Raw genomic sequence first — 25,385 nt, 5'->3', positions numbered from 1 at the left:
AAGATTAATTAAAAGAAATCCTGATGCTTAGTAGTGTAAACGTATGTCATAATGAAATAGTCCTTTCATCTTCTTTGTCATGTTCTATAAATAAGAGTAGCTTTGTCAGTTGCAAGCATATTAGCAAATTATATTCAGTAAAGAAATTGGCAGGTGCAAGCAGTTCAAAATCTCCGGACATTTTGCTGAAGATTTTATGAAAGCAGCTCTGGAGAAGAGAAAGGTTGAGATGGAAGATGATGTTTTCCATCAAATGATACGCTACTGGGGGAATCTCCAAGAACTTCAGTTTCTTTGGGAGAATGAGATGACAAACACTCCCATTTTGCTGGAAAAACTGGAGAAATATCGGGAACGCTTGCACGTTGCCCATGCTGTGAATATTTTCGAAACAGACAATATTTACGAGCTGATGATCTACAAGGAGAGGAGGATCCTGGAGCTCATATCTCAGTCTGACAGCTTTCATAAGACTTGCACTGGAGATTTAAATCAATGGATGGCCAAGTGGAGGGCTTTTGTTCAGGACGAATTGTATGATGTAATTCGCAACAATTTCTTCAAATGAATGAAATGATGTTATCAGTTTATCTCTGTCTTGTTATTTTACTGCATTACTTGATTTCATCAGTCGATAAGTAAATTATAAACACAAGTACTGAATACAATGAACTAATAGAAGATTAACTGACATCAGTTGAGAGTCATATCAATAAAGAACTAACTGAATGATCAGTAAATGATAGTAAAACTGACAGGGGAATTAAAAACCAAGACAACAGCAAAAACTGATTAGGATAAATCAATTAATCCAAGTATATTGCGAAAATGAGAAAACTTAGTCTCAGCCAGTGTTTTGGTGAAGATATCAGCTGCTTGCTGCTCAGTTGAGACGTATTCCAGTTTGATGTTCTTCTTCAAGGCATGATCTCTAATGAACTGATGCCTGACATCTATATGCTTGGTCCTGGAGTGAAGAACTGGATTGTAGGTGATAGCAATCGTACTTGTATTATCACAGAATATGGGCGATTCTTTAGCATCAATTCCATAATCTCTCAGTTGTTGCTGAATCCAAAGCAGTTGAGCACAGCAGCTTCCAGCAGCAAGATATTCTGCTTCAGTTGTGGAAGTTGCTATGGATGTTTGCTTCTTGCTGAACCAGGATGAAACAACCCACTCCCATGGCAATTAAATTAACTAATTAACATATGCGGAAGCCTTAGCATTTACGAGGGAAAGTACAATATATCATTTACATCATAAACATTATCCATACTAATATACATGTTCGTTCGCAAAATAACATCCAACACCTAACCATAAGTCAACATATTCCATTATTCATATAACAAACTACAAAATACTTAAAAACATCACATGTTCATTCCACCCAAAATAAAATGACATGATAAAAAGTTTTCCCCCATTGCTTTCTATATGACTTCTCCTTCCTCGGACAATCCATTTCAGTCCTTTTTATCACCTGCATCACATGATATTAACTGGAATGAGAATAAACTCAGTAAGTAAGAAGCTGTACATAGCAATTACATATACATAACTTTGGCTTAGAACATGGCTATGGCAATGGCGATAAAGAATGAATCATAAATCTCAAATCAATGTAAAGGGTATCATAACATGAATTAAAGGAAGGAAATGACAGTTCTATGACCTGTGACCTGTGGCAAGTATCTCTTTGATATAAATATCAAAACTGTGAGAGATACTTTATAATCATGTGATTGGCCAATGACATGCATGAATTACTATCATTCCTTGGCTTTAATTATAGGAAATTTCATTGAGGCAATATATCAAACACTTGGTAGGCACAATAGTATATTAGCTCCTTAATCAATGAATTCAATGGTAATCTTTGAACAATAAGTATATATAACAATATACATATCAATTATATGCCAATGGAAGGAGCTAATGAACAATAATATGGCTTGATACATATATCAATCATGTGAGCACAAAGGAAAAGCTTTCACTTACAACCAACAAGTAAATGATGGCTATGAGACCTTGATTGAATTCCTACAAGCATCAACACAATGATAATCAACAATTAACACCACTAATCCAATGAATCATAAACCTCAACTTCACCCTTCATCCATTCAAACTCTTCCAATCCAAAGAAATAATCAAACCCTTACCTTGTAGCTTGAAGTTGAGGTAGAATAAGCTAAGAATTCTATTAGGGTTCCTTAACTTGAAGTATAATTTGGAGGAAAGAAAATCTTTGAAGGGAGGGAGAAAGCTTGAGCGATAGAGAGAAGGGAATGAATGAAGAGAAATCCCTAGAATCACATTAAAAAGCCCCAAAATCCATCAAAAACGTGTTTTCTGCCATAGACACGGACCCAGTGCCCCCCTCCGTGTATAGGTCCGTGTACAAACTGTAAATCACTTATTTTTCGTGGCACGACCCGGGGTCCGTGTAGGGGTCCGTGTAGGGGTCCGTGTACCCACTGCCAGGGGCCAGAACTGCAATTTTTCTTCCGAATTAGCCAAAGTGGTAAACATGAAAGTTGTAGCCCTATGTGTTTTCTTTAACCCCTCCAAATTTCAGGTCATTCGGAGGTCTGAGCAAAGAGTTATGCCCATTCTACCAACATGTGTCAGTGCAGGAACAACGAAACACACGACACACTTCGGGCCGCTTTTGGCTCGTCTTCCCTAAGGATTTGAACAAAACTCAAAATAAGAAAGTTATAGCCTTATATCTTATCTTTCTAATGGAGGTGGCCTCATATCAATTGGATCAATATACAAAATATTATACTAAAAACCACAACTACCGCCACATTTGTCATACCCTTTATGCACTTCCATTTTCTATTTGGCTCAAGTTCAACTTTCTATTCTACCCATTCATTTCCATAACTATCACCAACTATGAACATAATGTCAAAACAATAACCGTTTCAATAAAGATATCCATGAACAATAACCATTCAACATAATCTCAACCAGTAAAGCATAAAACATGATCATAACAATAATAACCCACAAGGGTTAACATGATAAAAGGTTGGGCTATTACAATCTCCCCTCCTTATAAAAATTTCGTCCCCGAAATTTACTTACCTTTGAATAAATTGGGATAGTGATGTTTAATTTCTTCTTCCGGTTCCCAAGTCGCCTCCTCAATCACTTGATTTCTCCAAAGGACTTTGACAATACCAATATTTTTGTTTCTTAACACCTTAACCTTACGATCAAGTATTTGAACCGGCACTTCTTCGTAGCTTAAATTAGGCAAAAGATCTAATGATTCATGTCGAAGAACATGAGATGGATTGGGAAGATATTTGCGTAGCATAGACACATGAAAGACATTGTGCATTCGATCCAAGTCTGGTGGCAATGCAAGACGATAGGCTCGGTCTCCAATCTTGTCGAGAATTTCAAACGGCCCAATGTATCGAGGACTTAGTTTGCCTTTCTTGCCAAATCGCATAACTCCCTTGAGAGGAGCTATTTTAATAAACACATGATCACCAACCTCGAATGCCAATGGCCGTCGTCGTACATCAGCATAACTTTTCTGTCTAGACTGAGCGGTCTTCATTCTTTCTTGGATCAATGCCACAACATCTGCTGTTTGTTGAACCAACTCCGGGCCCAACATCTTCCTTTCACCTACTTCTTCCCAGTATAATGGAGATCGGCACCTTCTTCCATATAAAGCTTCATAGGGTGCCATGCCGATTGAAGATTGGTAGCTGTTGTTATACGTAAATTCGACAAGAGGCAATTTGGAATCCCAACTTCCTGGGAAATCAATTGTACAAGCTCGTAACATATCTTCCAGAATTTGAATTACCTTTTCGGATTGTCCGTTACTCTGAGGATGATATGCTGTGCTAAAGGCCAACTTGGTGCCCAAGGCTCTGTGCAAACTCTTCCAGAACTCAGAAGTAAACCTTGGGTCACGATCAGATACAATTGATACAGGTATCCCATGAAGTTTTACAATTTCAGCTGCATAGATTTCAGCATATTGGTTCATTGTAAACGTTATCTTGACTGGAAGAAAATGAGCCGACTTGGTTAACCGGTCAACAATCACCCAGATGGAGTTGTAACCCTTTGGTGTTCTTGGAAGTCCCGTTACGAAGTCCATAGTGATGTGTTCCCATTTCCATTGAGGTATAGGGAGAGATAGCAAAGTCCCCGCAGGTCTTTGATGCTCAATCTTAACCTGCTGACAGGTTAGACATTCAGAAATAAATAACATGATATCTTTCTTCATACCTGGCCACCAATAAAGACGTCGAAGATCTTGATACATTTTGGTACTGCCAGGATGAACTGAATATGGCGCTGTATGAGCTTCAATAAGTATATCCTTCCGAATGTCATCACCCCTAGGAACACAAATTCTACCTCGAAAGGTCAATAAACCATCACGATTCGAACCAAATTCAGAAACTCCTGTTAAATCATTTTTATTCTTCAACTATAATAACTGAATATCCAACTCTTGCTCCTTTAGAATACGATCAATCAAAGTAGAGCGAAGAACTAGTGCAGATAACTGATCTACTGTACCTGGAGATACTAGAGTTATTTCGTTCCTTTGCAAATCGAGTATTAACGGTTTCTGAATCATGGAGCCCAATAAATAACTGGATTTACGGCTTAAAGCATCTGCAACGACATTAGCTTTTCCAGGATGATAGCTAATCGTGCAATCATAATCTTTTAGCAGCTCCAACCACCTCCGCTGCCTCATATTCAATTCCTTCTGCGAAAACAAATACCTCAAACTTTTATGGTCTGTAAAAATTTCACATTTCTCACCATATAAATAATGTCGCCAAATCTTTAAGGCAAATACCACAGCCGCCAACTCCAAATCATGCGTGGGATAATTCTTCTCGTATTCTTTTAGCTGACGAGAAGCATAAGCAATCACTTTCCTACGTTGCATCAACACAGCACCTAAACCCTGCTTTGAGGCATCTGTATATACAACAAAATCCTCAGTACCACAAGGAAGTACTAATACAGGGGCAGAAGTTAACTTATCTTTCAAGGTTTGGAATGCTTGTTGGCATTCTATGGTCCATTCAAATTTGATAGCCTTTCGTGTCAAGCTTGTTAATGGCAATGCTATTTTCGAGAAGTCTGCTATGAATCGTCTGTAATACCATGCCAAACCAAGAAAACTCCGTACCTCTGAAACTGTCTTTGGAATGGACCATTGCTTAATAGATTCAATCTTGGATGGATCGACTGCTATTCCTTCTTTTGACACAATATGGCCCAAAAACGCCACTTGCTCTAACCAAAACTCACATTTCTTTAACTTCGCATATAATTGCTTCTCTCTTAATGTCTGTAATACGATCCTCAAATGCTCCCTATGAAGTTCTCGTGTCTTCGAGTAGATCAGAATGTCATCAATAAAAACAATGACAAAAGTATCCAAATACGGCTTAAAGACACGATTCATCAAATCCATAAACACTGAAGGAGCATTAGTTAGCCCGAACGACATCACCAAAAATTTATAATGGCCATACCTTGTTCTAAAAGCAGTCTTCGGTATGTCCTCCGTTCTCATTTTCAATTGATGATATCCGGATCGAAGATCGATTTTTGAAAATACAGTGGCCCCTTGCAATTGATCAAAAAGATCGTCGATTCGAGGTAAAGGATATTTATTTTTAATAGTTACCTTGTTGAGTTCACGATAATCAATGCATAACCTCAACGATCCATCTTTCTTTTACACGAACAAAACCGGAGCTCCCCATGGGGAGGAACTAGGACGAATGAATCCTTTATCTAATAACTCCTGTAATTGATTCTTCAATTCCTTCATTTCAGTTGGAGCCATTCTGTATGGAGTTTTAGAAATTGGGGCTGTACCTGGACTCAATTCAATAACAAACTCTACCTCTCGTTCAGGAGGTAAGCCAGGCACATCATCAGCAAATACATCAGGATACTCCTGAACTACATCAATATTCTGAATTTGCACATTACTGTCCCTATTCACATCTGATACTAAGGCAAGAAAACCAGTACAACCCTTATTCAATAATTTCGTAGCTTGGAGACAAGAAATAATGGAAATACTTAACGAGGAACCTAGCCCAATAAATTCATCACCCTCATGACCATCAGTTACAAACCTCACGGTCTTTTCCACACAGTTGATCACAGCATGATAAGCGTATAACCAATCCATACCCAAAATAACATCGAAAGAAACCATTGGAATTACAATAAAATCAGCATACAACAATCTCAAAGCTATCTGTACCGGACATGCCTTAAGAATATTTGTAGGACAAATCTCATCACCAGAAGGCAACATAATATTGAATTGTAAAGGCATGATAGTAGGCTCGCGAGATAAGGAGTGCATAAATACTTCAGACATAAAGTAATGTGTTGCACCGGTATCAATCAATGTAAGTGCTTCCTTTCCAGATATTAGAATATTACCTGATATGACTGAAGAATCAGGATTGGCTCCTTCTTTTGTCATCGTAAAGATTCTTCCTTGAACTTTTCCTTTATCAGAGGAGAGAGGACATTTTTGTGCGGTATGCCCCATTTCTTTGCACCTGTAACATCGGCCACTTCCAACCAGACACTCACCTTTGTGTGGCTTGCCACACTTAGGGCATAACGATCTCTCCACATCTGAAGAAGGCACAGAAGGTTTATTGCGTTGCTCCATTTTGCCCTTTCCTTTGAAGCCACCTCGACTAGAAGGACTTGCACCTTGACTCCTGGCTTGAAAGGTTTGTCTTCTCAACTGCCTTTCCTTTTCAATCTCTTGCTCATCAAGTTCAGCTAGCAGTGCCCATTCAACAATATCTTGATAAGAAACCACTTTAGCCATGTGAACATCTCGTCGAATCTCGGGTCTCAAGCCGCGAATAAAGTGCTCTCCTTTATCTTTATCATTCTCGGCGATGAAAGGCACAAAGACACAACCTTCTTCAAATTTAAGAGTATACTCATTGACAGTCATGGCAGCTTGTCGCAACTCGAGAAATTCTTTCATCTTCTTCGCTTTAACTTCTCGAGAAAAATATTTGGTGTAGAAAAGCTCTTTGAATGCATCCCATTTCAATTCACGAACATTCACTGTAACCTTGGTGGCTTCCCACCAAATACGTGCTGCTTTGACCAACATAAAAACTGCACAACTAACCTTGTCTTGATCATTGAGCTTCAAATAGTCGAAGATGGCTTCCAAAGACTTGATCCATTCTAGAGCCACCAATGGATCAGAACCACCAACAAAATCAGGAGGGTTCATTCTTCTAAAACGATCATAGGCACCATCTTCAGAACCTTCTGTTGTGCCTAGAACTCTACCACGACCACGAACCTGAGTCGAGGTGTGCATGCTCAACAACTGTTGAATTTGCTCACCGTGAACCTTCGCCTGTTCTTGTATTAATTTGCTGAATTCATCTACAACGTTGGTAGTCCTATCAGTAGTAGGGGTCCTATCATCCCCTTCAGTAACCTTTCGTTTAGGAGGCATTTCCTACACATAAGCTCACTTTAACATAGATAGGAAGAAAATACATCAATAAAAATGGAATATGATCAACTCTCAATGTTAACATCAATAGATGCAGAATCGAAAACATACCGGATTAACCTAGGTAGAAGAAGTCATATATGGTCCAAGAACTTTCGCTCTGATACCAATTAAAACAACCCACTCCCATGGCAATTAAATTAACTAATTAACATATGCGGAAGCCTTAGCATTTACGAGGGAAAGTACAATATATCATTTACATCATAAACATTATCCATACTAATATACATGTTCGTTCGCAAAATAACATCCAACACCTAACCATAAGTCAACATATTCCATTATTCATATAACAAACTACAAAATACTTAAAAACATCACATGTTCATTCCACCCAAAATAAAATGACATGATAAAAAGTTTTCCCCCATTGCTTTCTATATGACTTCTCCTTCCTCGGACAATCCATTTCAGTCCTTTTTATCCCCTGCATCACATGATATTAACTGGAATGAGAATAAACTCAGTAAGTAAGAAGCTGTACATAGCAATTACATATACATAACTTTGGCTTAGAACATGGCTATGGCAATGGCGATAAAGAATGAATCATAAATCTCAAATCAATGTAAAGGGTATCATAACATGAATTAAAGGAAAGAAATGACAGTTCTATGACCTGTGACCTGTGGCAAGTATTTCTTTGATATAAATATCAAAACTGTGAGAGATACTTTATAATCATGTGATTGGCCAATGACATGCATGAATTACTATCATTCCTTGGCTTTAATTATAGGAAATTTCATTGAGGCAATATATCAAACACTTGGTAGACACAATAGTATATTAGCTCCTTAATCAATGAATTCAATGGTAATCTTTGAACAATAAGTATATATAACAATATACATATCAATTATATGCCAATGGAAGGAGCTAATGAACAATAATATGGCTTGATACATATATCAATCATGTGAGCACAAAGGAAAAGCTTTCACTTACAACCAACAAGTAAATGATGGCTATGAGACCTTGATTGAATTCCTACAAGCATCAACACAATGATAATCAACAATTAACACCACTAATCCAATGAATCATAAACCTCAACTTCACCCTTCATCCATTCAAACTCTTCCAATCCAAAGAAATAATCAAACCCTTACCTTGTAGCTTGAAGTTGAGGTAGAATAAGCTAAGAATTCTATCAGGCTTCCTTAACTTGAAGTATAATTTGGAGGAAAGAAAATCTTTGAAGGGAGGGAGAAAGCTTGAGCGATAGAGAGAAGGGAATGAATGAAGAGAAATCCCTAGAATCACATTAAAAAGCCCCAAAATCCATCAAAAACGTGTTTTCTGCCATAGACACGGACCCAGTGCCCCCCTCCGTGTATAGGTCCGTGTACAAACTGTAAATCACTTATTTTTCGTGGCACGACCCGGACCCCGTGTAGGGGTCCGTGTACCCACTGCCAGGGGCCAAAACTGCAATTTTTCTTCCGAATTAGCCAACGTGGTAAACATGAAAGTTGTAGCCCTATGTGTTTTCTTTAACCCCTCCAAATTTCAGGTCATTCAGAGGTCTGAGCAAAGAGTTATGCCCATTCTACCAACATGTGTCAGTGCAGGAACAACGAAACACACGACACACTTCGGGCCGCTTTTGGCTCGTCTTCCCTAAGGATTTGAACAAAACTCAAAATAAGAAAGTTATAGCCTTATATCTTATCTTTCTAATGGAGGTGGCCTCATATCAATTGGATCAATATACAAAACATTATACTAAAAACCACAACTACCGCCACATTTGTCATACCCTTTATGCACTTCCATTTTCTATTTAGCTCAAGATCAACTTTCTATTCTACCCATTCATTTCCATAACTATCACCAACTATGAACATAATGTCAAAACAATAACCGTTTCAATAAAGATATCCATGAACAATAACCATTCAACATAATCTCAACCAGTAAAGCATAAAACATGATCATAACAATAATAACCCACAAGGGTTAACATGATAAAAGGTTGGGCTATTACACAGGAGATCAGTCTGTCCCCTAGAAACTGACATGATCCACTAGTACTTTTACGATCAAGCTTATATCCTGCATAATCTGCATCTGAATATCCAACTAAATTGAAAGATGAATCTTTAGAATACCATAACCCAACATTTTGTGTGCCCTTAAGATATTTCAAAATACGCTTGGCAGCTGTAAAGTGTGATTGCATAGGATTTGATTGAAATCTAGCACACATACATACAACAAATACAATATCAGGATGTGGGGACCCGGGCTCTAATTCTTTTTCTTGGGATTAAATGGATCATTAATATAAAATGTGGGTCAAATTTTCGCTTTTTACATTAAATCAAATGTAACTAAACAAACATAATTCTTAGCTTAACATACAATATAAACATGAAGTACAAGTCTTGTTCTTATAACTAGTGTTCAATACCATCTATAAACAAACGGTAGTACAAGTCTAACAAAAGAACCACTAGTCCTCTGCTGCGCCCGAGATCACCACGCTATCCTGATCATCTCTGTCTCGACCCAGATCCTGCCCCACCTGTTGTTATGCACACATACAGACATAACAACAGCCGGAAAACCGGTGAGAACAAATCCCAGTATAAACATGTATACATGCATTAAAACAATCTAAACACATGGAACATGCTAATATGAATATCATTCATATAAAATCATGCAATGCGAATCTAATCATGTCTAGACTCGACTCGACTAGAACTCTAGGGATCCCGTTGTGAATAAGACGTCACTGGCTGTCACCTACCCTACCAATCGAGGTGCTGTACGTCTTATTCCTAGACTTCGGCCTGATCTGTATCCACATCTACAATAGGGGCGGTGATCTTCCCCTAAGCTGAGATATCGCCGAACATCTAGTAGTCTGCCTGATCTCCAGACTGCCCTATCTTAATGCATGAATACAAAATCTGTAAACAAGCATAATGCAATGCTACACGATCTGTAAACAAAGCATAGCAAGATCTGCATACAAGTTCTATAAACCAATCTATAACAATCATAATCATATCAAGGTATGAACAATAAAACAAGTATGTGATTTTGGTTGGGAAACTCAAATGTGATCTCATTTGAGTCGTGATTCCCCAAACAAAACATGTACTATACCTTTCGTCGCACAGTTGCTGTCACGGTTGACAATACGAATCTGAAATGGAAATGTTGACACAAAATCTATCAATCTCTTATCTAATCAACACCTATCCAAGTCACTACTTGATCTCAGTATCATTTCAACTGCACACAATCTCTATAATAAACAATTACATCAATTTCCCCAATTCATAACTGATAATGATATAAATCTGGTATAAAAACCCAGTCAATTCAACTCTAAAATTCATAACAATTCTATACGGTGTCCGTTCTTAAATCCGGTTGTAATTATACGATGTCTAATATGTCAGAAACAACATATATGAATCATATCTGATTCCTACAATATCATAATTTCAAGCCATGCCAAAACATAGTAAAACTTACGTCCACGCGTAGCCTGTAACGATAGAAACACGGTACCGAAATCGGATTTCAAATCTAACGGACGGATTGCAAACTACCGGCGCAAGAATTTCTAAAAGCTTCACGGAGCTTTCTCGTTCTTGTTTCTGATGAATTATGAGGCAATTAACGTTTATATATTTCGCCCCTTGCATGCCAATGAAACGTGGCTTCCTTTGGCCAAATCTTGCTGGCGCTCGGGCGGTCGAAACTTACCGCCCGGACGCGAGCTCGGCGCTCGGGCGGTAAAGATCTACCGCCCGGGCGCGGAAGGTTCTGCCCGCCATGCGAGATTCTGGCGCTCGGGCGGTCATAAATTACCGCCCGGGCGCCACACCTTCTGCCCGAACGTGATGCCATGGAACATTGGCGCTCGGGCGGTCACTCTCTACCGCTCGGGCGCCACTAGTTCTGCACGCAATTGGTGAAATGTATATTCTTTATCCAATCTGGTCTCGTAGTGGCCCGTTTACAGTTATATCTATTTAATTTACTAATCTCATAGCAAATTACGATAATCAAATCCTCGGGCATTACACAGGACGACTAGCAGTTTGATACAATAATGAACCTATTAAACCTCTGTAAAGTGTCGTCTCAAGTGATATTCTCCCTTGATCAGTGTCCAGTTTTACTGATGAGCTCATGGGAGTACTTGCAGCTGAACACGATTCCATGCCAAACTTCTTTAGTAATTCCTTCGTGTATTTAGTTTGACAAATGAAAGTACCCGACTCCAGTTGTTTCACTTTTAATCCAAGAAAGAATGTCAGTTCACCCATCATGCTCATTTCAAATTTCTCCTGCATTAACTTAGCAGACTTATCGCATAATTTGGGGTTAGTTGACCCAAAAATAATGTCATCAACATAAATTTGAACGAGTAGAATATGATCATTCTTGGAGAATTTGAACAATTTCTTATCAACTGATCCAACAGAAAAGTCGTGACCAGTTAGAAATTTTGAAAGTGTTTCATACCAAGCTCTTGGAGCTTGCTTAAATCATATGAGGCTTTGTTCAAATGGTAGACATGATCAGGAAGGTGATGATTGATAAAACCTGGAGGTTGTTCAACGTAGACTTCTTCCTGCAACTGGCCATTCAGAAATGCACTCTTTACATCCATTTGATAGACTTTGAAGTTTTTGAATCAAGCATAGGCAAGGAATATTCTGATTGCCTCCAGTCTTGCAACTGGTGCATATGTCTCATCATAATCAATTCCTTCTTCTTGCCTATATCTTTGTGCTACTAGCCTTGCTTTGTTTCGCACAACTGAACCATCTTCGTTCAGTTTGTTCCTGTACACCTATTTTGTACCTATAACAGTTTTTTAAATTGGTCTTGGAACTAAGTTCCAGACATTGTTATGGATAAACTGATTTAGCTCCTCTTGCATTGCATTTATCCAGTTTGGATCAGCAAGAGCTTCATCAGTTTTCTTGGGTTCTAGTTGTGATACGAAAGCTGAATGAATGAATAGATTGAGAATCTGATTTCTTGTTCTTACTGGATCAGATGGATTACCTATTACCAACTCTGGAGTATGTGATTTCTTCCATATGAGTTCAGCATTTATTGCTTCTAAATCAGCAACTGCTTCTGTGGGCAACTGAATGTTTTCAGTTTCAGTTGGAGCAGTTTTGTAGTGACCCGTTCCAGAATCACCTACTAATCAAAAACTAAGCATGCAATTAACCTAATTAACAATAATCAGAGATAACAGCGGAAAAGTCAACAAAAATACCGATAAACTAAACCAACCAGCTACTCAACGTCCTCCTCCTGCTCCTCCTGAGCTGTCCAACCTGAGGCCTGCCCCGTGGAAATGGGGTGTCCAAGATAAACAAAAACCGAGGACGTGAGCGATAAGAACGCCCAGTACAAAAGTATGAGTATACAGACCTATATGAAATGCACATGCTATGATCATGATACCGGGGTAGTCAAGAAACAGGAGTCACAAAAGGATCTCAACAATGCTCAGTCTAGAGGCGCCAAGTGGATAGTGCCGCGCGGTCCAACCTCTGGGTCACTGCATCCACTACAAGACAGACGTGGACCTAAAATGTCCCGGACCACCGAAGCCCTCCCGACCCGTCGGCCACTGTGTACTCTCGGTGTCCATGCGTCCACAAGACAGGGCTGAGCGGCCCCAAGATATAGCTTATCTCGAAAGAGATACAGCTCAACAGTAAAGGCTATCTCGAAGAAGATACGGCTCAACATGAAATGCAACGTGCAGTAATAAACGTGACATAATAGCATGCATCATATGACATATATCAATGCACCACATAATCATGCAACACATATAAGAATGTATACTCAACCAGGATATCTCGGATAGTACTTTCGTACCTCTATCACAGCAATCCTAATCCACTGGAACCACCAGACAACAGGTCTAATCCAAGCCTATTCATCAAGTGAAAACCATCACTAAACTTATCTACCAGACTTAACTAGATAATCCTGAGATAAATACTGATAAAATTCCAAACCTTCGTCCGTCGCTAGCCCGCTGATGCCGCTAGCTCCCAACTAGAGCACAGCTCTGCTACAAGACCAGCAGCTCCCCGCTAGTGCCCAAATCTCGGAACAAGACTAGAACCTGTCAGAAACGACTGAAATGCTACGGAATTCTCTGAATTGGCGAGTCAAAATGAGGAAATCCGACCACTATTTATAGGCCATGTTCGGATCGTCCGAACCCTCTTCGGAACGTCCGAACTCTTACGTGTCCATCGGCTCTTGACAGCTCATGATCGGATCCTCCGATCATACACTTCGGACCGTCCGAACATGCACGTGTCCAGCTGCTCTTGACACCTCATGATCGGATCCACCGAACCTACACTTCGGAACGTCCGAACTCCCACGTGTCGATCAACTCTTGACACCTAATGATCGGATCCAACGAACTCACTTCGGACCTTCCGAACTCTTCGGTGCTTCCGAACCATCTTCGGTCCGTCCGATCATGACTCGGTCAAAATTACACCTTAAACCTTCTTAATCACCAATAATCCGTTAATTACCCAATTTGGGATTCGGGCTACTACATTCTCCCCCCCTTAAAAAGATTTCGTCCTCGAAATCAAGGCAAGAGAATGAACAAAACGAAAATAACAACATCATTACCCTCCAAATCTAAGGGACAACCCATCACTAGACGCTTGGCTAAAACCGAATGACCCATCGGAGTAGAAACGGAAAGAATGACATCTAGAGAAACATGCGGTAACTTATGACGCTTAACAATTCGTCCTGGTCACCCCAACGACTTACACTTCCCTGACTACTCTCATCACCAAAGTGGTCAGCCCTTGCTACAACAAAGAATGGGGAACTAGTAAATTGGTCAACGGAAATCCCAAAACAGAAATCTATATCCCAAAATCATACGCATGCTCTGATACCATAAATGTAGTGACCCGTTCCAGAATCACCTACTAATCAAAAACTAAGCATGCAATTAACCTAATTAACAATAATCAGAGATAACAGCGGAAAAGTCAACAAAAATACCGATAAACTAAACCAACCAGCTACTCAACGTCCTCCTCCTGCTCCTCCTGAGCTGTCCAACCTGAGGCCTGCCCCGTGGAAATGGGGTGTCCAAGATAAACAAAAACCGAGGACGTGAGCGATAAGAACGCCCAGTACAAAAGTATGAGTATACAGACCTATATGAAATGCACATGCTATGATCATGATACCGGGGTAGTCAAGAAACAGGAGTCACAAAAGGATCTCAACAATGCTCAGTCTAGAGGCGCCAAGTGGATAGTGCCGCGCGGTCCAACCTCTGGGTCACTGCATCCACTACAAGACAGACGTGGACCTAAAATGTCCCGGACCACCGAAGCCCTCCCGACCCGTCGGCCACTGTGTACTCTCGGTGTCCATGCGTCCACAAGACAGGGCTGAGCGGCCCCAAGATATAGCTTATCTCGAAAGAGATACAGCTCAACAGTAAAGGCTATCTCGAAGAAGATACGGCTCAACATGAAATGCAACGTGCAGTAATAAACGTGACATAATAGCATGCATCATATGACATATATCAATGCACCACATAATCATGCAACACATATAAGAATGTATACTCAACCAGGATATCTCGGATAGTACTTTCGTACCTCTATCACAGCAATCCTAATCCACTGGAACCACCAGACAACAGGTCTAATCCAAGCCTATTCATCAAGTGAAAACCATCACTAAACTTATCTACCAGACTTAACTAGATAATCCTGAGATAAATACTGATAAAATTCCAAACCTTCGTCCGTCGCTAGCCCGCTGATGCCGCTAGCTCCCAACTAGAGCACAGCTCTGCTACAAGACCAGCAGCTCCCCGCTAGTGCCCAAATCTCGGAACAAGACTAGAACCTGTCAGAAACGACTGAAATGCTACGGAATTCTCTGAATTGGCGAGTCAAAATGAGGAAATCCGACCACTATTTATAGGCCATGTTCGGATCGTCCGAACCCTCTTCGGAACGTCCGAACTCTTACGTGTCCATCGGCTCTTGACAGCTCATGACGGATCTCGTCATACACTCGGCGTTCAGCTGCCTTGAACTCATGAGGATCCACCGAACTACACTTCGGAACGGTCCACGTGATCAACTGACACTAATGATCGATCCAACGACTCACTCGGACCTTCGAACTCTTCGGTGCTTCCGAACCACTTCGGTCCGTCCGTATGACTCGTCAAATTACACCTTAACTTCTATCACCATAATCGTTATTCCAGTTGGATCGGGCTACTACAAGTTTCAGTTGGTAACTGAATGTCATTTGGTTGCTCTATCAACTGATCGTTAGGAACAGCTTCTTGTTCAGCTGGTTGATGTAACACTTCTGGTTCAGGTGTTTGGAGGTTGCTTTGATTAATATGGATGTCTTCATCATCATCATCATCCAAGCTTATATCTGTAAATCTATCAGCTAGCTCAACTTGATCAGTTGGCTTGTCAGTTAGTACAGTTTCATAAAAAATAACATGGATAGATTCCTCAACATTTAAAGTATTTTTGTTGAAAACTCTATAAGCTTTACTCACTGAAGAATAACCAAGAAATATTCCTTCTGCAGATTTAGCATCAAAAGCTTTTAAATGAATTTTATCATTGACAAGTATAAAACATTTGCAGCCGAATATTTTAAAATATGAAACCACACTTTTTCTTCCATGCCAGATATCATAAGGTGTTTTCATATGATTCTTATTAATCATTGATCTGTTTTGAGTGTAACACGTGGTGTTCACTGTCTCTTCCCAAAACCTTTGAGAGATACTAGAATCAGCAAGCATTGTTCTAGCAGTCTCTTTGAGGATCCGATTTCTCCTTTCAGCTATACCATTTTGCTGAGGAGTTCTAGCTGCTGAGAGCTCATGCTTGATTCCGGCATTCTCTAAATATTTTGAAAGAATTTGATTGATAAATTCAGTTCCTCGATCGGATCTGATTCTGTCAATTCCAACTGATTTTTCATTTAATAATCTTTTGAAAAGCTTAATCAGTTGAGCAGCAGTTTGGTCTTTGGACTTGAGAAATATAACCCAAGTGAATCTTGAAAAGTCATCTACAACCACCAAGGTGTATTTCATTCCCCCTAAGCTCATGACTGGTATTGGACCAAATAGATCCATATGTAACAGCTCTAAGCATCGGGAAGAAGATTTACGACCCTTGTTCTTTAAAGAAGATTTGATTTGTTTACCAAACTGACATGCTGAGCAAATTTTGTCGTTGATAAAATCCATTTTGGGCAATCCAGTAACAAGATCGTGGTTACTCAAATATGCAATAGACTTGAAGTTCAGGTGGTTTAATCTCTTATGCCACAACCAGTTTTTAGAGGATTTTGAAGCAATAAAACATACTGGTGCATAAGGTTGATCATTCCAGCTGACTTTATAAGTGTTTCCACACCTTTTGCCAGTTAGGATGATCTCTTCAGTTGAGCTTTTGACTGAACAAGAATGTTTGTCAAACTGAACTGAGAATCCATTATCGCATAATTGACTGATGCTGATCAGATTATACTTGAGATTCTCAACTAATAAGACGTCATTAATGATGAAGTTACCATGGATAAGCTTACCCTTACCCGCAGTTTTACCTTTAGAATTATCTCCTGATGTTTGGTCTAGTGTACTTAATCAGTTGAGATAATAAGTCTGAATCTCCTATCATGTGGCGTGAACATCCACTATCCAAGTACCATATAGATTCAATCCTTGTACCTGTTACCTGCAATCACACACAAGATAAGATTCTGGTACCCTTTTCTACTTGGGTCCAAAGTTGATTAGTCCTTTAGGAATCCAGACTTGGATCAATCTAACTGACCGTCCAGTTGCTGTATTCCAGATGGTTTTTCCCGATCTGTGTGTGTTTGGTGTATGGTGTGCAGAAGAAACAACATGTGATTTGCCCTTTTTCAAATTATTGTTCAGCCAGTATCTTTTCTGAACTGGCTTCCTGTTATAGTAATTTGAGTGGCCATTTGAGTAATTTTTGCTGAAAATTTTTGGTGGCTGACTTCGTGAGTCAGTCACAACTTTTGGGCTATAACCAATACCACATCTTTTGCCCTTGTTCATACTTACAGTTGGCTGTTCAATCAGTTTACTTGGCTCAGATTGTTCTTGTACCATAACTGATTTGACAAAGTGAATGTATTTCCCTTTATCCATATTCAGTTTTGGTCGAGTATCTTTGGGAGACATTTCATCTTGGTTACTGAACCCTAAACCAGTTTTATCAGTAACTGATTTTTGTGAGTTCTGTATATCAGTCAATGCAACAGATGATTTGTTCCAAGCCTGAATAAGCTCAGTTTGCTTTGAATTTTCAAGCATTAAATTTTGAATCATTAACTGATCATTGCTTCTTTCAGTATTGAGTTCAGAAATCTCCTTTTTCAGACTCAACATGTCAACTGATTCATCAGTTTTAGTCTTATTGTCAATAGGATCATTTTGCTTTGCTCTGACCTTTTAAAATAATAAGGCAAGCTTATGATACTCATTGACTATGTCATGCAATGTTGAAATAAGTTCTTCTCTTGTAAAATCAGTTGAGCTAAAGTCAAATACCTTTTGACTGCTGGACTCCAGTTCTGTGTCACCAGCCATCTGACATTTCACTTCCTCTTCATTGTCACTAGAACTGCATGAAGTTTCTGATTCTGACCCCTCGCTGTCAGTGTCTGCCCACATTGATTTGCTCTCTTCAGCCAAGAGCACTTCATGCTTCTTCCTGGAGAACTTCTTATCATCTTTGGATCTCTTTTTGTGCTCATATGGTTTCTTTCTTCTTTCAGTTGAGCCTTGACTGTCTTTCTTTGGTTTGGTACAGTCAGCAATGAAGTGACCTGGTTTGCCACAGTTGTAGCAAGCGTTTTATTCTTCCTTAGAATTGCTTCTTTGATATTTATTTCGAAAGTTTCCTTGATTTTTCCTCATAAATCTTCCAAACTTTTTGATGAACAATGACATGGCATCATTACTTAGTTGATCAGCAGCTTTTTCAACTGAACCAGTTGGTTCTGTTCTAACAGCAGCTAAGGCAGTTGTGGCTGCTGGAGTAGAAGATTCTCCTTCTCGAGTTTGCAGCTCAAACTCGTAGGCTTTCAAATCAGCAAATAGATCATGAAGCTCAACTTTGTTCAGATCTTTGGATTCCCTCATTGTCATGGTCTTCACGTCCCACTCCTTGGGAAGACCTCTAATTATCTTCAATGCAACTTTTTTGTTTGTGTACACTTTTCCAAGTGCATTTAATTCATTGATGATACAGCTAGTTCTTTCATCATAATCATGCATCGTTTCACCAACTCTCAATTTGATAGTGTCAAACTTCTGAGCAGCGACATAAAGTTTGTTTTCTTTGGTTTGTTCGTTCCCTTCGCAAAGCTGGATCAGCTTCTCCCAAATCTCTTTGGTTGTCTTGCACATTTTGAATTTGCTGAAAGTTACTTTATCCAACGTCTTATATAGTATGTCCTTTGCCACATTATCCAAGTTGGCTTTTCTTTTATCCTCTGTGGTCCATTCTTCTCTGGGATTTTCTATACGATGAGGTTCCCCATCAGTAATGGCAACAGCTGTGTTGGCTTTCAAAATCTTCATAGGTCCATCAGTTATAACGTACCACATATCATCATCTTGTGCAGCTAGGTGAGACTGCATCCTAATCTTCCAATCATCAAAGTCTTCTCTAGAGAACATATGAATCTTATTGAATGAGGACATAATGAAAAATTTGAGTATAAATATTCTGAGACGAGATACAACCGCTCTGATACCACTTGAAAGGATCAGTTAAACGAATAAAGAGTGTTTAGAAGGGGGGTTGAATAAACACTCCTCAAAATTTAAAAATACTTCGACAATTTGAGTTCAGTTTTGTTACAAACTGATACTAGGTATCACGTCGGTCAATGACAATCAGTTAAACTGAATGAAACAGTTGCGGAAAATAAACTGACTGAAAGATAGAGTATCTAACTGAAAAGTAACGACTGAAGTAAAGATAACACAATTTGTTTCTGGATGTTCGGAGACTTGAATAACTCCTACGTCACCCCTTCTATCACGAAGATAGGATATCCACTAAAAGACTTTGACCAAATACATGTGTGGGGCCTTTAGCTCCTAATCGTTATTACAATGCAATCAGATTAGGATTTAAGTAATCACAGCGGAAAACGGGTTTAAAATTTCTTTTACGACGAGCCCAAAACATCTCTTCTAGATTTATAATACTAAAAATAGTATTTAATCTCAAATCATAAAACATGCCCACACGAAATCAAAACCAATCATATACAAACAACACATATCCTCGGGACATGCCCCGGTATATAGATACATATACATATATACTGGGAACAAGACATAAACAAAAACCTCAGCCCAAGCTGTGGCTTCCTCCAGAAGTGCCCTCTCTGGCCTCCTGATATCCTGGAGTACCTATCATTGTCCACACACAAAGACAACAACAGCCCCCCTTGGGTGTGAGCAAAGCTCCGTATGGAACAACCAATCATATATACCACAGATATCTAAACAATGATATATGGTATGCAATGCATGTATGTCGTGGAGGTATCAGGTCAAATGCCCATCCACTGAGCACATGTCAGAATTAATCGAATCGCTATCAAATCAAATCAATGCTCGAGCTGGCACACCGGCCGATATGGGAATACACGTATGATAGCGTCGACGAAGCGCCATCAAATCCCACATCTCATATCCAATCATATGGGGCCACAATTGTCTATGCTTTACGGGTCATATAATACCGGCATAGCGATTGTGTTCACAAACCCCGGAATCCAATCAAATCATATCAGGGTATCCAAGGATCATAGCTCAACGTGCATGTCATGTATCGATGTATGCATAAAATGATGTGTGTTAACAAAACATTTATTTTATACATCGATATTCAAATCATAATGTCATGTATGCCACCTCAAATCAACAAATAGGCATATAGACACATATTCCAATCCAATCCAATAAAATCAATCCAATCATATATCATATAATACAGATACCTGTCGTATGTTACCCGGTCGCAACATACCTCAATTCTTCGTTTCCAATTGATGTAGCATGAAGATATTGATATAACGCTTTATCTACATCAATTACATACTCATTTCAATCAATAACATACTCCAAAATCATTAATATGATTTTCAAATATCATTTGAAACTTCAAAAATTCATATCAAATCATAATCATATCATAATTCAATTTCGACTTCGAATACGAGTTTATTGTCGGTTATTCTACCGCATATATAACCGACACATAATTCTTCAATCTCAATCCAATTATTAAAATTCTCTAATTATAATAAATTAGGAATAATTCAAAATAACATCACTATAATCATCTCTTATTCGTTAAAATCATACACTATTCAACAATCTTCAACTCCAGTATGATTTAATAATTTATCGGATTTATTCCAAAAATCGACGAATTTCAAACATCACCAAAACTATGAAATTTATACCTCAAATCGAAGACCTCGTGTCAACGATCCCAGATCTGAAGTCGGTTCGTCGATTGGATAAACCGATAAGTCGCACGATCGAAAAAAAAAATTCGAAAACCCTCTTCTCCTATTTCTCTCGCCTCTCTCGTTCCTGTATGTTGAAATTGGAAGAATGAACGTAAGTGTAAAGGTTATCTCTTTTTTAATTTTTTTTATTTTTTTAATATTATATTATATTATATTAATAAAATAATATAATATAATATAATATATACTATTTAAAATTTTATCGCCGGTATACGTCTTTGGACCGGTCAAACGATCCAATTTTCCAAAACTCAAAACATGAAACTTCTCTATCTTTGAGTTTTCTACGTCATATCGAAATCTCAAATCATTTGGACTTCATATGACAAAGATATGCTACTATTTATCATTTTGCCCTTAAAATTAATTCATTATTTTTCAACTTATTTACGAAAATGCCATCAAAATAAATCGAATTTTTTCAACTTATTTACCAAAATGCCATCAAAGCTATTTTAGTCTCGAGGTCTCACATTTCTCCCCATCTTAAAAGATTTCGTCCTCGAAATCTCAAACATCTCTATATACATAACATTGGCAAACATATAAATGTCACCAGTTATAGTACATATGAAAACTAAAATCAGAAAAAGGACCAGAATACATCGAATACAATGGAACAGATGTCATAGAATCAAACAAATGCGGATATGAATCTCGCATCTTGCTTTCCAATTCCCACGTTGATTCTTCCACACCATGTCGTGTCCATTGCACTCGTACCAGAGGGATCGATTTATTTCTCAATATCTTCTCCTTTCGATCCATAATGCGAACAGGTTGTTCAACATAGGAAAGAGAAGGATCCAGTTCAACCTCATCAGGTGCAAGTACATGTGATGGATCAGCTTCATATTTCCTCAACATAGAAACATGAAACACATCATGAATAGCAGATAAAGCTGGTGGCAATGCCAATCGATACGCAAGATCACCAACTCGATCGAGAATCTCGTATGGACCAACATATCGAGGAGATAACTTCCCTCGCATGCCGAATGGAACAGTGCCTCTAAAGGGAGATATTTTCAAAAACACTCTGTCACCTTTCTGGAATTCCAAGGGTCGTCTTCGTTTATTCGCATAACTCGTTTGACGATCCTGAGCAGCTTTCATCCGCTGCCGAATTAACTGAACCTTATCATTCATTTCCTGTATCATTTCAGGTCCAGTCAATTGTCTCTCACCAATCTCATCCCAGAATAACGGTGATCTACATCGTCTCCCATATAGAGCTTCAAACGGTGCCATACCGATACTCGTAGGAAAGCTATTATTATACGAAAATTCAACCAATGGTAAGGCATCTTGCCATCCCATTCTGAAGTCCATCACAATCGCACGTAACATATCCTCTAGAGTCTGAATCGTACGCTCAGTCTGGCCATCAGTTTGAGGATGATAAGCAGTACTCATAGCCAAACGCGTACCCATCGCTTCCTGAAAACTACCCCAGAATTTAGAAGCAAATCTGGGATCACGATCAGATACAATGGAGACTGGCACACCGTGCAGTCTCACAACATTCTCAATGTATAAACGGGCCATTCTCTTATAAGGATAAGTCCGCTCATACGGAATGAAATGCGCAGATTTCGAAAGCCGATCAATAATTACCCAAATAGCATCACAGCCCTTGGGCGAACGAGGTAAATGAGTCACGAAATCCATAGCAATATGTTCCCAATTCCATTTCGGGATTTCAAGACTATGGAGCAATCCTCCCGGTTTCATTCTCTCGGCTTTCACTTGCTGGCAGACAAGACATTTAGAAATAAATTCAGCAATGTCCTTCTTCATACGTTTCCACCAGAATTGAGGTCTCAATGTCAAATACATCTTTCGGCCTCCAGGGTGAATACTGTATTTGCTACAATGTGCTTCTCGAAGAAGGGCATATTTCAAATCAGAATCATTAGGAACTACCAGCCAACCATTAAGTCTTAAAGAACCATCAGAAGAAATCTGAAATCCAGACTGATGTCCAGCAGATACAAGTTCTTTCGACTTTTGGATCTGAGCATCGCTTCGTTGGTCCTTTCGTATCTTCGATATCAAACTCGGCTCAATTTGCAATGCTGAGACAGTGACAGAATTCCAATTCGAGTGAAAAGTCCAACCAGAAGTACATATATCCTCATGTACCTTGGCGACACTGACAGAAGCTAAAACAGAATCATAAACTTTACGGCTCAGGGCATCCGCAGTAACATTCACCGATCCCGGGTGATATTGAATCTCACAATTAAAATCCTTCAGGAGATCCATCCATCTGCGTTGTCTCATATTCAAATCAGATTGAGAAAAGAGATATTTCAGACTCTTATGATCTGAATATATAACAAATTTTTCTCCATACAAGTAATGGTGCCAAATCTTCAAAGCAAACACAATGGCAGCCAATTCAAGATCATGAACAGGATAACGTGTTTCATGAGATTTCAATTGACGAGACGCGTAAGCAACCACTTTGCCATGTTGCATCAGAACACAGCCCAAACCTTTACTAGACGCATCTGTACACACCACAAATCCTCCGGTACCTGAGGGAATAGTAAGCACAGGTGTTGTGGTTAATCTCGTCTTCAATTCAAGAAAACTAGCTTCACATTCATCTGACCAAATGAATCTCTGATTCTTCTGTGTCAGTTGAGTAATAGGTTTAGCTATCTTCGAAAATCCTTCAATAAAACGACGATAATATCCCGCTAAACCCATGAAGCTACGGATCTCAGGAACATTCGTAGGTCTTAGCCAATTCAATACAGCTTCGACCTTCGCAGGATCAACAGATATGCCATGTCTCGAAATGACGTGGCCCAGAAATACCACTTTGTCCATCCCAGAATTCACATTTGGACAATTTAGCATATAAGTGACTAGTACGAAGGGTTTGAAGTACAAGTCTCAAATATTCAGTATGCTCCTTCTTCGATTTTGAATACACAAGAATATCATCAATAAAAACAATAACGAATCGGTCTAGATAATCTCGAAAGACCCGATTCATTAAGTCCATAAAAATAGCAGGAGCATTCGTAAGACCAAAAGGCATAACCAGGAATTCATAGTGGCCATACCTCGTACGAAAAGCAGTTTTGGGTACATCTTCGTCTCGAACACGTACTTGATGATACCCAGAACGAAGATCAATCTTCGAGTATACAGAAGTACCTTGAAGCTGATCAAACAAATCATCAATACGCGGAAGTGGGTACTTGTTTTTCACAGTAGCCCGATTCAGTTGCCTATAGTCGATACACATTCGCATCGTACCATCTTTCTTTCGAACAAATAAAACTGGAGCTCCCCAAGGCGATACACTCGGTCGAATATATCCCTTATCGAGAAGATCCTGTAATTGTTCTTTCAATTCTTTTAGTTCCAATGGTGCCATACGATAGGGAGCTTTAGAAATAGGCGCAGTCCCTGGCACAAGATCAATACTAAACTCAACTTCTCGATGAGGAGGAAAATCAGGAATCTCATCGGGAAACACATCTGGAAACTCTTTCGCAACAGGAATCTCAGACAAGGAAGACTCCTTCTTCGACATATCAATAGCGTAGATAAGATAACCCTCATCTCCGCTAGTCAACAATCGAGACATTTCCAAGGAAGATACCAATGGAATTTTGGCTTGGGAACCCTTGCCATAAAAATTCCACTTGGGTCCATCAATCGGTCGGAATCGAACCACTCCATGACAACAATCAACAGTAGCTCGATTTGTCATCAAGATATACATGCAAACAATACAATCAAAGTCGTGCATTGGGAGGACAATCAAATTCAAAAATATCACATTATCATCATATATTAATACACAATTATGCACAACTTTCTCAGACATAATAATCTTTCCTGCTTCGGAGTCGCAGGGCAGGCTGCTGAGCTGACACTTAAGGTGGAGGAATATACTGTAGACCTCCTCGCCTTAGTCCAGCTTCGGCTGCCTTTGCTCGCTCAACTGCCTCTGCGTAGCTGGTAGGCAATCCAGAAACAACATATGTGTATAAAGCAGGATGTAAACCATTTACAAACCTGTTATATTTTGCCCTCGCATTTCCAGCTACGTGAGGTGCATACTTCAGTAACGTCGAAAATTTCGAAGCATACTCTGCAACAGTCATCGTTCCCT

At 39.2% G+C, this 25,385-nt stretch overlaps 1 protein-coding gene across 1 annotated transcript; it reads right to left on the bottom strand.

Annotated features, from left to right (window-relative positions):
• Positions 1 to 1,974: 1,974 nt before the first annotated feature.
• LOC140806666 (uncharacterized) lies at positions 1,975 to 18,359 on the bottom strand. Its single transcript, XM_073163217.1, has 9 exons — positions 18,237 to 18,359; positions 8,549 to 8,590; positions 7,950 to 8,027; positions 7,801 to 7,857; positions 5,771 to 7,540; positions 4,573 to 5,404; positions 4,276 to 4,455; positions 3,524 to 4,002; positions 1,975 to 2,049 (listed from the first exon to the last, which is right to left on the bottom strand). Exons 1-9 carry the CDS (start codon positions 18,357 to 18,359, stop codon positions 1,975 to 1,977), a joined length of 3,636 nt encoding a protein of 1,211 aa, XP_073019318.1.
• Positions 18,360 to 25,385: the final 7,026 nt, after the last annotated feature.

The sequence above is a fragment of the Primulina eburnea genome, chromosome 12 (genome assembly GCF_022965805.1).
Source record: "Primulina eburnea isolate SZY01 chromosome 12, ASM2296580v1, whole genome shotgun sequence".
Taxonomy (NCBI): Eukaryota; Viridiplantae; Streptophyta; class Magnoliopsida; order Lamiales; family Gesneriaceae; genus Primulina; species Primulina eburnea.
Note: the sequence above shows the minus strand (reverse complement) of the source record. Positions and strands in the feature narration are given on the sequence as shown.

What these genes read in the sequence shown, in the direction of transcription:
- LOC140806666 (XM_073163217.1), bottom strand. Translation starts at nt 18,359, where the DNA reads ATGTGGGCAGACACTGACAGCGAGGGGTCAGAATCAGAAACTTCATGC. An exon ending in CCATCATTTACTTGTTGGTT is followed by an intron (nt 8,028 to 8,548) that starts GTAAGTGAAAGC and finishes CATGTGATGCAG; the next exon opens with GGGATAAAAAGGACTGAAAT. An exon ending in AATAACTCTAGTATCTCCAG is followed by an intron (nt 4,456 to 4,572) that starts GTACAGTAGATC and finishes ATGATTTAACAG; the next exon opens with GAGTTTCTGAATTTGGTTCG.